The sequence below is a fragment of the Staurois parvus genome, unplaced genomic scaffold, assembly GCF_062004578.1.
Source record: "Staurois parvus isolate SC_StPar_1 unplaced genomic scaffold, SC_StPar_1.0 ptg001400l, whole genome shotgun sequence".
Taxonomy (NCBI): Eukaryota; Metazoa; Chordata; class Amphibia; order Anura; family Ranidae; genus Staurois; species Staurois parvus.
The window spans coordinates 298,356-311,539 of NW_028319196.1; the positions used below are offsets into that span (position 1 = coordinate 298,356).

Genomic DNA, 13,184 nt, shown 5'->3' on the forward strand with positions numbered 1-13,184 from the left:
AGCTGGTGCCTCCCATGAAGACTGAGATTGAGCTCCGCAGTCACTTTTGCAGCAGTTGTTTTCTTATTCCGGGTCACAATCCACCGCAATGTCCTTTTGTCTGTTTCTGTCAGTTGATCATGTTGACCTCACTTACGCTTATCAGATGACGATTTTCCAGAAATTGTTTATGCCGTCATAACCGTTGGTTCTGTACCTTACGACACGGCAAATAAATTGCCAACTTCAGTTACAGTGGCACCAGCTAAGTGGCACAAACAATTTTTTCCCTCTTTGAAGCTCAGTAAGCTCTGACATGACTGTATTACTAGCAGCGCACGCAGTGAATGATGAAAGTGAGGCTTCCCACTTGTTTGGTGTCTCATCACACAGCGTAAGCAAAAGAATCACTTCCGCTTTCCACGACCTTGCCATCACCTTCACATGTGCAAGTCATGTAGTGTTTACATTTGCTGTCTATCCCCTGTACATAGTTCCATTGATCCAATTTGGACCAATATATCTATGTATAAAATGTCCATACCTGAAATTCTGCTTTAAGGTTTATGTACACAGGTACAGTTGTGTGTCCGAGTCTCATCTGTGCTTCTTTCTGTTCTCAGCTAGGAAAATAAAGGAAATCTGCAGCTCCTGATGGTAAAACAGACCTTGCAATGATCCCTAAAATTCATGCACTATCTGTATGTGTTTTGCAGCAGCACCAGGCATCCCTATTCACTGGCAGACATGATTCAACAGACCCTGCGAGCAGCACCTGCCCAGCTCATTTCATCCTGCTGAGGACAATGGTTTTCATTTATCAAAGTCTCTTACATAACAACCGTCCGTATTGCCTCACAGCTACCAAATAAATTAAACCCCCGAGCTGGCTGAATCTCAATTCAGATTCAAGTGAACGGCTGGCAGGGGCTTTCTAGTCCTCTAGATTGAGGCTCTAGTGCCCAGGAAACATCTGCCACACAGTACCACTCCAAGGATCTTTGTATCATACAATTTGGGTCTATAGGCTCAGTTCACAAAGCTACAGCTTATGGGGTGTTTGTCATAGCAATCATGTTTAGCAAAGAGATTTATTTTTAGCTCTCAATGCTTAAAATAACAATTGTTTTGTCAAATAGTGATTATTATAGCTTAGTGAACTGAGCCTATGTAATGATCACAAGTCTGCTACAGAAAGTGCAGATGTCTGTGCCATTTTTAAAATGTTTGCTATATAAAGAAGGCTGATTTTGTGTATACGTCAGCCCTAGGGACTACACGCTGTGTGATTTTACAGCTAAAATTTACTAAGATAGGAAATCCAACCTCTTCCTAATATAGGAGGCTATGGTAATGTTTTAATAAAGTGATATTAAAGGCAATGGGAGCCAATGGCCAATGAGGAGAGAGAGTCCCCGGAGAGTTGAGGCTCTTGTGCACATCGCTGGATCGGGATGGGGCTCAGGTAAGTATTAGGGGGGCGTTGCACACTGAAGGTTTTTTACCTTCATGCATAGAATGCATAAAGGTAAAAAACCTTGAACCTTTACAACCACTTTAAAGAGAACTGAACCAGCGTCCTTTAGGAGCGTCAATATGACCCGCACTCTAGGTCCTGTTTAGGCAACCCAACTCCAACCCACTAAAGATTAAAACCGTGAGTCCAGGAATAATCCTAGGAGCTGAGTTGGTAGCAGGTAATGTAAACACAATGCTCACTGTGTTTACATCAAAAAGAAAATTCACAGCACTTTCTGTTAGAATGGAGGCTTGGGCACAACTGAAGCAGCTCTGTCCAGCCTTCTTTTTCAGCAGGTCAATGTTATAGTGGCCTATTGCTGGCTGATTGCACCCAGCATTAGTTCAATGTTTTCCATTTTAGAAGTTACCTATTGCTGTAGCGCTGTTTTAGGAGTGGGAGTTCGGGGCCGCTGGATCAGGTCTCCAATGACCAGATCCAGCATACCCATGAAGAAAAAATGTGCATAATAATATTAATGCATTAAAAAAATTAATTAAAAAAACCCTTTTAATTTATCCTAGGGTCACACCAAATACATCAGATGTTCTGGGTGATAATTGGGTTTACTGCATAAGCAAGCACAATTTAATTCAGAATTTTAACAAATTTTAGCATACCTAAGCACATTAAAAATCAGACATGACTTTATTTAATGCATCATTCTGCAATACACAGCGTGCACTGAAACGCAAGTGTGTTGCCTGTTACTGTTACAGTGAATTGGGCATTCAAAAGGAATGGCACCGTAACAATTGCATAGCAGCGCAGAGGTCACCATAATGCAACTCAAAGTTACGAAAACAAAACTATTGTGTAGGCTTGTGCACATATCACAGCTCACAGTTGAGGAGCAGTATATTCACTACCACTGATATAAACAATTAACCATCCTTTCTGTAATGTTTAATTTTGTTGTATTTAAATATTCACTACTTAGTTAACATAAAACTCATTGCTATGAGTATTATTTTTACAAATTAAATAAATGCTGTTTTATTCAAAGCTAGAAAGCTTTTTTAAGTTACACCATAAACATAAACCATAGATTGTGGACTCTATAACTTTCCTACTAACTAAATAATAAACACTGACTTGGGTTATTTTCAACAGATGTAGCAGAATACATTTTGGTCTGATTTTGTGTAGAAAAATTATTTGCAAAATGTTATGTCAGAAATGAAGAAAATACCACCAAAATAAATCTATATTTGTGTTAAAAAAAATGATTAAAAAAATTTCATATGGGTGCAGTGTTGCATGATCATGCAATTATTTAAAGTGCAACAGCACCAGTGAAAATTGGCCAGGGCAGGAAGGCAGTAAAAGTGCTGGCAGGCAAGTGGTTGAACTGAATGAGTTGTTTTACAAGGTGAGGGTTTACATATACTTTAAGCTTGAGCTATTGAGCTCCCTAAACTGACTTTCAGATTAGGAAAACACGAAAAGAAGATAACTGAGGACCAGATCATCCCCTCCATCTCTATGATCACAGCAATGCCAGTACCGGGGCCAGCACCTTGGAAAACCCCAGAATTAACAATGTGTATCCCCGATCGCAAAGCACACGAAGCGTCAATACGTAGCCCTGATAGGGACATGCAGGTACATATCTGTAATGCCTACAGAGACCAGAAAATCATCCTGAAGAAGGGAGGTCACCAAAGAATGGATGGATTCCATCTCGAAGTTCTGCACCCATGCAAAGCTATTCAGGGCCAGGGGTCCAGGATCCGGCGAATCCATTCTTTCCTGAAACCGCAAAGCATGTTGAAGTAAAAACCCCTGAAAATGCTTCAGCTCCAAGACTAGTGCAATCACTCTCTGGAGTAGCAGATATTGTACTGCCCCAAAGCAGTGAGATGGTGGTGGGGGGAACATAGAAGAGACAGAAATAATTCTTCCAGAGGAAAAAAATGGAATTAATTTTGAAGCTGGACACAATCGGTTTGTGGGCCTAGCTGTCAGAGATGAGGGAGGTCCACAAGTCTACGAACCAGCAAAGATGACCCCCCACCCTGGAAATTAGTGAGGGCAAGTCTGCAATGCTAAGTAGGGCTTGCCCATGGCTTCGGCCATGAAAGGCCAAGAACGATGGGCACCTCCAATGGGTGCCTTGGAGGGATTAGAGCCCTTGTATGAGGAGCCAGGAAAATGAAAAAAACCTCCTGCGTGAAAAAAAAGGACCGTGCATACAATGTGGTTCCTCCATCTCCCTGGACTGTAGGAGCAAGGTGCATGATGATGTCATCCAAGGTAGCACCGAAGAGATGTTCATCCTAGAAGGATAAGTCCGCTTGGGCTGTGTAAGATGTCTGATTCACGGACCAACACTTAGGCCAAAAGACTCACCTTGGCACCCTTGCCAAGACAAAATAATAAAAGAAAAAAATTCTCTGTGCTACCAATTCGTAAAACAAACAGAAAATGTCATCAAAGTAAAAATCTATTTGCTGCTGCTGCACATTGTCATGTGGTCCCACATCACCAGAAGCATTTATTAAACAAATATTGCATTGCAATACAACAATTCAAAATCAACCTCTTTGTGAAACTGTATTCTATTAATATTCTATGTCTATATACACTATATTGCCAAAAGTATTGGTCGATCTGCCTTTACATGCACACGAACCTTAATAGCATCCCAGTCTAGTCCGTAGGGTTTAATATTGAGTTGGCCCCGCCCTTTGCAGCTATAACAGCTTCAACCCTTCTGGGAAGGCCGTCCACAAGATTTAGGAGGGCGTCTATGGGAAGGGTTGACCATCCTTCAAAAATGCATTTGTGAGGTCAGGCTCTGATGTCGGGGGAGGAGGCCTGGCTCGCAGTCTCTGCTCTAATTCATCCCAAAGGTGTTCTGTTGGGTTGAGATCAGGACTCTGTGCGGGCCAGTCAAGTTCCTCCACCCCAAACTCGCTCATCCATGTCTTTATGGACTTTGCTTTATGCACTGGTGCGCAATCATGTTGGAACAGGAAGGGGCCTTTCCCAAACTCTTCCCGCAAAGTTGGAAGCATAAAATTGTCCAAAATGTCTTGGTATGCTGACGCCCTAAGAGTTCTCTTCACTGGAACTAAGGAACCCTGAAAAACAACCCCACACCATAATCCCCCTCCACTAAACTTTACAATTGGCACAATGCAGTCAGGCAAAGTGCACACTCACCCTAACGTGTGACCTATATTTACATACGGGTCAAAACTCGCTCATGGACTACAAGCCCCACTCAGTCTCCATGTCCAGCACTCCAAACCACAGCTCTTCTTCAATGTAGCTTTCCTCCAATGTGGCTCTAATACAGTGCTTCACCTAAGCGCCCTCAAACACCTCCAAGATTGCCTTTGCAATCACTTTAAAACAAAGCAATTATAAGATATTGGCAGGGTGGTCCACAAACAAGTGGGGTAGCGCTTTTATATGGGCTTTAAAGTGTATGTAAACTCAAAATTAAAATAAAAAGGTGTTAGCAAGCTTAGCAGGGCTTCTCAACTAGGGTTCCTCCAGCGGTTGGTTGCCAGGGGTTACTTGAGCAATGAGCAATTTATTGCAATTATTAATTCTACAGGCATCAGAGTTCAGCTCTAAATATACATAATATATGTAACAATTTTGTCTCTGTTTCTGAAGCCAAGACGGCTGCTAATAAGCTGAGCTCATGAGGCAGCCAGAATATTTACAATGGCAGGGTTGTGTGACATGTAGAAACAATGTAAAAAATCTAAAATGATATAAGGTGCAGTTTGTCCCTAGCATTAATACAGCAGCTTTGGCTGTTGTGTATCTTCCCCGAACAAAGTTTTATTAACCGTTCATACTGCCACAAGATTCATTATTTTTCAACTTTCTGTTAGTAAAGGAAGTTAAAAAAATGGATTTCCTGGCAGTATCAATGGGTAATAAAACCTTGTGACAATGCTGTTTGTTCTGCAGTGAAATCACACATCAGTGTTGTCACTCTGTAGACAAGGTAGTCTTTCATCGCTTCATAAGAGACAAATTAATGCGTAACTCCAACACTTTTTAGGCAGTTACAACACTGGGTTTATTTTTATTTTTTTTAGGTAAAAAAAAAGCTTAAAGTGGTTTTAAGCCTCAGACATGAAATATGAATGAGCCATATCCAAACAAAATAATGAAAGAGTTCCTAAAATAGTAGGTACTACAGAGGGCTCATGTGGTTTGACCATTTAAAGCAGGGGTCCTCAAACTACGGCCCGCGGGCCAGATAAGGTCTGCCAAAGCCATTTATCCAGCCCGTTGGGGCCAGCCGAGAAAAAAGAAAACAAAAAACTGGACTGGCAAATAGCAAGGCTTCTAACTGGGTCCTCGGCCATGAGGACCCAGCGAGTGGCAGCCTGGAAGTCAATGATTTCACCTGCTGCAGCCAGAGGAGCAATAGGAGAGGAGGACAGTACACCAGGCACAATGCATTGCGGTGTCCAGTGCGTTAGGGTACAGTGCATTGCAGTGTCCAGTGCGTTACAGTGTACAGTGCATTGTGGTGTCCAGTGCGTTACATTGTACAGTGCATTGCGGTGTCCAGTGCATTCCATTGTTAAGTGCATTGCGGTGTCCAGAGCGCTACAGAGTACTGTGCACTGCGGCGTCCAGTGCGTTACATTGTACAGTGCATTGCGATGTCCAGTGCGTTACAGAGTACAGTGCATTGCGGTGTCCAGTGCGTTACAGAGTACACTGCATTGCTGTGTCCAGTGTGTTACAGAGTACAGTGCATTGCGGTGTCCAGTGCGTTACAGAGTACAGTGCATTGCTGTTTTCAGTGTGTTACAGAGTACAGTGCATTGCGGTGTCCAGTGTGTTACAGAGTACAGTGCATTGCGGTGTCCAGTGTGTTACATTGTACACTGCATTGCAGTGTCCAGTGCGTTAGTGTACAGTGCATTGCGGTGTCCAGTGCATTACATTGTACAGTGCATTGCGGTGTCCAGTGCATTACATTGTACAGTGCATTGCAGAGTCCAGTGTGTTACAGAGTACAGTGCATTGCGGTGTCCAGTGTGTTACAGAGTACAGTGCATTGCTGTGTCCAGTGTGTTACAGAGTACAGTGCATTGCGGTGTCCAGTGTGTTACAGAGTACAGTGCATTGCTGTGTCCAGTGCGTTACAGAGTACAGTGCATTGCGGTGTCCAGTGCGTTACAGAGTACAGTGCATTGCGGTGTCCAGTGCGTTACAGAGTACAGTGCATTGCGGTGTCCAGTGCGTTACATTGTACAGTGCATTGCAGTGTCCAGTGCGTTACAGAGTACATTGCATTTCGGTGTCCAGTGTGTTAGTGTACAGTGCATTGTGGTGTCCAGTGCATTGCGGTGTACAGTGTGTTACAGTGTACAGTGCATTACATTGTACAGTGCATTGCGGTGTCCAGTGCATTACATTGTACAGTGCATTGCGGTGTCCAGTGCATTACAGAGTACAGTGCATTTCGGTTTCCAGTGTGTTACAGAGTAGTTCATTGCGATGTCCAGAGCACTGCGGTGCCAAGTGCGTTACAGTGTACAGTGCATTGCGGTGTCCAGTGCGTTACAGAATACAATGCATTGTGGTGTCCAGTGCGTTACAGAGTACAGTGCATTGCGGTGTCCAGTGTGTTAGTGTACAGTGCATTGTGGTGTCCAGTGTGTTAGTGTACAGTGCATTTTGGTGTCCAGTGCATTACAGTACAGTGCATTGCGGTGTCCAGTGTGTTAGTGTATAGTGCATTGTGGTGTCCAGTGTGTTAGTGTACAGTGCATTGTGGTGTCCAGTGTGTCAGTGTACAGTGCATTGCGGTGTCCAGTGTGTCAGTGTACAGTCCATTGCGGTGTCCAGTGTGTCAGTGTACAGTGCATTGCGGTGTCCAGTGTGTCAGTGTACAGTCCATTGCGGTGTCCAGTGTGTCAGTGTACAGTCCATTGCGGTGTCCAGTGTGTCAGTGTACAGTGCATTGCGGTGTCCAGTGTGTCAGTGTACAGTGCATTGCGGTGTCCAGTGTGTCAGTGTACAGTGCATTGTGGTGTCCAGTGTGTCAGTGTACAATCCCAATAAGTATATATTCATTGGTTTGTGTAAAAGTTAAAGCATCTGCAAACTATGGTATAGATACTGGAATTTATGCTGCTTTTACTTTCTGCTTGCCTATCATATTTCTTGGGGTGCTGAAATGCCAGGGCAGTATAAACACCCCCAAATGACCTCTTTTCGGAAAGTAGACACCCTAAGCTATTTGCTGAGAGGTATGTTGAGTCCATGGAAGATTTATTTTTTTTCCACGAGTTCTTGGAAAATTACCCAAAACAAAATATTTTTTTTTTTAACACAAAGTTGTCACTTAAATGATATATTGCTCACACATGGCATGGGTAAATGTGGAATTACACCCCAAAATATTTTCTGATACTTTTCTTGAGTATGAGGATACCACATGTTGGAGACTTTTTGGCAGCCTAGCCACAGGAGCCTGAAATCCAATGACCCCTTTGAATGCCAGATGGTGTGTAAATTCCTCATTTCACTTCCTCGCTATCTATCACAGTTTCAAAGGCTCCGAATTTCCAGGATAGCACAAAACCCCCACAAATGACCCCTTTTTGGAAAGTAGACACCCTACGCTACTTGCTGAAAGGCATGTTGAGTCAATGGAAGATTTTTTTTAACCACAAGTTTTTGAAATATGACAAAAATAAAAAAATTCATACACAAAGTCGTCACTTAAATGATATATTGCTGACACATGCCATGGGTACATGTGGAATTACACCCCAAAATATATTCTGATATTTCTTCCTTTTCACTCTCCACCCCCCCCCACCTTTTTTATTATTTTTATTCAGTTTGCCCTGCTCTTGAGAGGTCCTTTTTTTCTGTTTCTGACATTGAAGGTTGCTTTTTGAAGCAAAGCCCCTGCCCTACATGAGTCCAAGAATAATTGCACTTTATAGATACTGTACTAGGGTTGCTTTTACAAATACATCATGGAGACAAGGATGGATGGGTGAGTTTGCTTTGAATATTAAAAATGAGTTAAATAGTGTTTTAGGTTTGTGGTGCTCAGATGACGTGTAGTTCCGCTTTAAACTTCCTTTTAGGGGCTCAAAAGTTTATTATTAAGAAGAGCAACCATAGGCTCTGGGGACAGTGAGCTACCGAAGTGTGGGGAGCATGGCTTTCAGTTTATTGTGCCTAGTGCTCATTTCTCCTGATGGCAGCAGTATAACCCTATGTTGCATAATAACATCAAGTTGTGTCCCTTAGCAGACTCAGAGAAGAGGATTTTAAACTGAGTCACCACTTGCACTTTAACCCCTTGGTGCCGGTGCCTCCCGGCCCTTTAAGGGTTCCACAAGCTGGGAGGCGGGCGGGGTTTTAGGGTCACGTGACTGCCGTTATTTGCTGTCACATAATCGGGAAAGGTCCCGATTGCAAGAGGAGATCGGGACCTTTCCGTGAGTACCGAATGTGTGTACTGGGAGCGCGCTCTCAGCACATATGTTTTTTTTTAGTAGAACGCAAATGTGTGGCCACTCGGCGTCTAGGCCTGGAGGCTGCACATTTGTGTTCAGCCGGCGCCAAGAGGTTAATAACCAATATCCATCAATAAACTGTTAATTCTATTATGAAAACACTGCAAAAGTCAGTTTTATCTTGACTAGTTGATATAATATACAGCAATATTCAGGACGTTGTTCACAGTTCCTCCGGTCAGCCTTGTGTCAGGGGACTCAGTACATGCAGTGCCTATATATTTACAGGGTCAGATTCACATAATTTCAGAAAATAAAGATAACAGAAGCAAGCCGTACAAGATGAATGAAAGAAGAAAAATCAAAGCCACGAAAAATTGTTTTTCTAGAACATGTTTAAAGCGTCACTAAACCCAGGACCCTGCATTCACTCTAGCGTCACTAAACCCAGGACCCTGCATTCACTCTAGCAAACACAGATGCTCCTGCGCTTGGGGATGGACTCAATCTAGGACCACATCATGAATGTTCTGGAATATGAACACCTTGCTGCACTCAAAAGTCTAAATGTACTGAATGGAGAAAGAACAAACAGAGGGCGCACCGGCCTAGTGCAGTACTTAAAAAAATATTTAACAAGAGATAAAAATAGGTATTGTACTCAAAAACGACAGTAAAGTCAAAGGCACATCATGAAAGAACAGCTTGGTCAAAACCGCGCTACGTGACAGTCCGCATTGGGGAGTGTAGGCTCTGAGGAAGAGGCAGGTCCTCGAAACGCGTTAGGCTATTGGATGGCTACACTTCCCATTGCAGACTGTCACGTAGCGCGGTTTTGACCAAGCTGTTCTTTCATGATGTGCCTTTGACTTTACTGTTGTTTGTGAGTACAATACCTATTTGTATCTCTTATTAAAGATTTTTTTAAGTACTGCACTAGGCCGGTGCGCCCTCTGTTTGTTCTTTCTCCATTCAGTACATTTAGACTTTTGAATGTACCAAGGTGTTCATATTCCAGAACATTCATGATGTGGTCCTAGCCTACATTGAGTCCATCCATTGTGAGTACAATACCTATTTTTATCTCTTATTAAACATTTTTTAAGGTAATGCACTAGGCCGGTGCACCCACCTGCATTCACTATATCTGGTCTCCCCGGACCCTGCATTCACTATATCTGGTCTCCCATAACACTGCATTCACTATATCTGGTCTCCCCGGACCCTGCATTCACTATATCTGGTCTCCCCGGACCCTGCATTCGCTATATCTGGTCTCCCCGGACCCTGCATTCGCTATATCTGGTCTCCCCGGACCCTGCATTCGCTATATCTGGTCTCCCCGGACCCTGCATTCGCTATATCTGGTCTCTCATAACACTGCATTCACTATATCTGGTCTCCCCGGACCCTGCATTCACTATATCTGGTCTCCCCGGACCCTGCATTCAGTATATCTGGTCTCCCCGGACCCTGCATTCACTATATCTGGTCTCCCCGGACCCTGCATTCACTATATCTGGTCTCCCCGGACCCTGCATTCACTATATCTGGTCTCCCCGGACCCTGCATTCACTATATCTGGTCTCCCCGGACCCTGCATTCACTATATCTGGTCTCCCCGGATCCTGCATTCACTATATCTGGTCTCCCACAGTACACAGAACATGGAAGTGCAATTATTTTAGTAGATATAAACTGCTAAATACCTTTTCTCATCAGCAGTTAGAGCAGTCTTGTGATTTCAGCTGAGCAGTGGTAAAAGCTTGTAGGAGGAGTTTTCTCTAGGAGGATGTCCTCTGTCTGGACAGTACTGATCACATACACTCTCCCAAGAAGAAAAAACCTCTCTAGCAATACACACCAAACTGAGCATGTGAATGTGGCTACCAGTTCAGTCTGTCTTATCAGGTGAACATCTGAACAAGAGGAGGGGCAGAGAAAACAGGATCAAACAGCCTTTTTACACAATGCAGAGGATTAACCCCTTAGGTTCCACAGTGAGTATAACAGGCATGCTTTACTGCATATACAGACTGATTGTACTGTTGTGGGTTTAGTAACATTTTAACTACACAATAATCATGCATGATTGGTACATTCCTTTAACTACTGCACTTCTTTTTTTTTTTTTTTTTTTGCAAAAGCTAAAATAAACACACACAATATGCACACTAGGCTGCATCAATGATCAGGTAGGTGAAAAACGTTTGCAATGCCATTTTACGAAGCTTTTGTTTTATTTTGATGAGACATTTTGAACATAAAGACAAACCATTTGGATTGTTTTTATAAAGAGTTTTAAAGTTTAGTTGGGTGACAAACAGAATCAACAAAAATCAAGTAATATCAATTGTGTCAACTGAAGTTTTGGGATATAAACCACATTTTCAAACGTGTAGTGGGGGTCGAAGTCCATTGGAAATCCTGTTGTACTTTGAATGTCTGTAGTTTTATTAACTAATGCTCACAGTTCAGGCTGGCAGCTTAGTAATACATCCATTAACGGTCTAAAATCATCACACTGATTGTTTAGGATTCGCTACTTGTTAACAGTAAAAGCCTGTAATCCGGTTATAGCTCGTCCCAGGATCAAGGCGTGGACATCATGTGTACCTAGAAGGAGATATAATGTACATATTAGGGACATTGATTCAAATAATAATAGGCAACTAGCATTTTCAGAAAAGGAGCTCAGCAATCGAATCTGTCGTCAATTTGATTTAGTCTGATATTGAAACTCAGCAGTGTTGAATAAGGGCAGCAATTCTCTACCTTCATACGTGTTCACGGCCTCCAGGTTCATGACGTGTCTGATTATGTGGTACTCGTCACAAATACCATTACCGCCAAGCATATCCCGAGCCTGACGAGCGATATCCAAGGCCTTTCCACACGAGTTCCTCTTCAGAAGAGAGATCATTTCTGGAGCAGCTCTGCACAGGTAGGGATTAAAACAGAGATGTATTATTATTCCTGTCTATGACAGAGTGGCCCTCACAAAACAGCATCATTTCCAACACATCATATCACTGTCCAAATCTTGCTGCCTCAACGTCACCAAAATGTGACCTTCCTAACCAATGATACCACTAAGTTTCTAATTCACTCCCTGGTCATCTCTCGCCTCGACAACTGCAGCTCTCTCCTCATTGGATTACCTTTGCATAGACTATCCCCCTTTCAGTCCATTTATTTTATTTCAGGTACTTATATAGCCCCATCAATCTATGCAGCACATTACATATACAGTATCTCCCAGAAGTGAGTACACCCCTCATATTTTTGTAAATATTTTATTCTATCTTTTCATGTGACAACACTGAAGAAATGACACTGCTGTTAAACCACTGTATGGTCTTGGCCACCTGGCAGCTCAGTTTCAGGGTCTTGGCAATCTTTTTATACCCTAGGCCATCTTTATGTAGAGCAACAATTCTTTTTTTCAGATCCTCAGAGAGTTCTTTGCCATGAGGTGCCATGTTGAACTTCCAGTGACCAGTATGAGAGTGAGAGTGATAACACCAAATTTAACATACCTGCTCCCCATTCACACCTGAGACCTTGTAACACTAATGAGTCACATGACACCGGGGAGGGAAAATGGCTAATTGGGCCCAATTTGAACATTGTCACTTAGGGGTGGACTCACTTTTGTTTAGACTTTAATGGCTGTGTTGAGTTATTTTGAGGGGACAGCAAATTTACATGTTATACAAACTGTACACTGACTACGTCACATTGTAACCATTTAGCCACTGTGCTGCCCAGTCCATCATGAATGCTGCTGTCAGACTCGTCCACCTTACCAACCGTTCAGTGTTTGATTCCACTCTCTCTCAATCTCTTCATTGGTTGCCACTCACCCAACAAATTGAATTCAAAACACTGACAATTAACAACTTACAAAGCCATCCACAACTCTGCCCCCAGCAACATCACCAACCTTGTCTCAAAATATCAACCAAATCGACATCTTCATCCTCCCAATACCTGCTCTCTAGCTCCCTTGTCACCTCCTCCTATGCTCACCTTCAGGACTTCTCCAGAACCTCTCCCATCCGTTAGAACTCCCTACCCCAATCTGTCTATCTCCTACTATGTCTAATTTTAGACAATCCATGAAAATCCCACTCTTCACAGAGGCCTATCCCGCCTCCAAAAACAACTGTACTTTCACCTTCTCAATTGGCTTACCCCCTCCAGTTATTACTTTATGT

At 42.9% G+C, this 13,184-nt stretch overlaps 1 protein-coding gene across 2 annotated transcripts in view; it reads right to left on the reverse strand.

Moving 5' to 3' along the window:
• Window positions 1–11,185: 11,185 nt before the first annotated feature.
• Window positions 11,186–13,184, reverse strand: part of GCDH (glutaryl-CoA dehydrogenase) — a 71,024-nt gene continuing 69,025 nt past the window's right edge. For both annotated transcript variants that reach the window (XM_089661874.1, XM_089661873.1), the window contains 2 exons: window positions 11,740–11,900; window positions 11,186–11,580 (listed from right to left, as the gene is read on the reverse strand). In XM_089661874.1, the coding sequence (XP_089518000.1) occupies window positions 11,507–11,580; window positions 11,740–11,900 (235 nt within the window). In that variant the 3' untranslated portion in view covers window positions 11,186–11,506. The remainder of the gene's footprint in view (window positions 11,581–11,739; window positions 11,901–13,184) is intronic.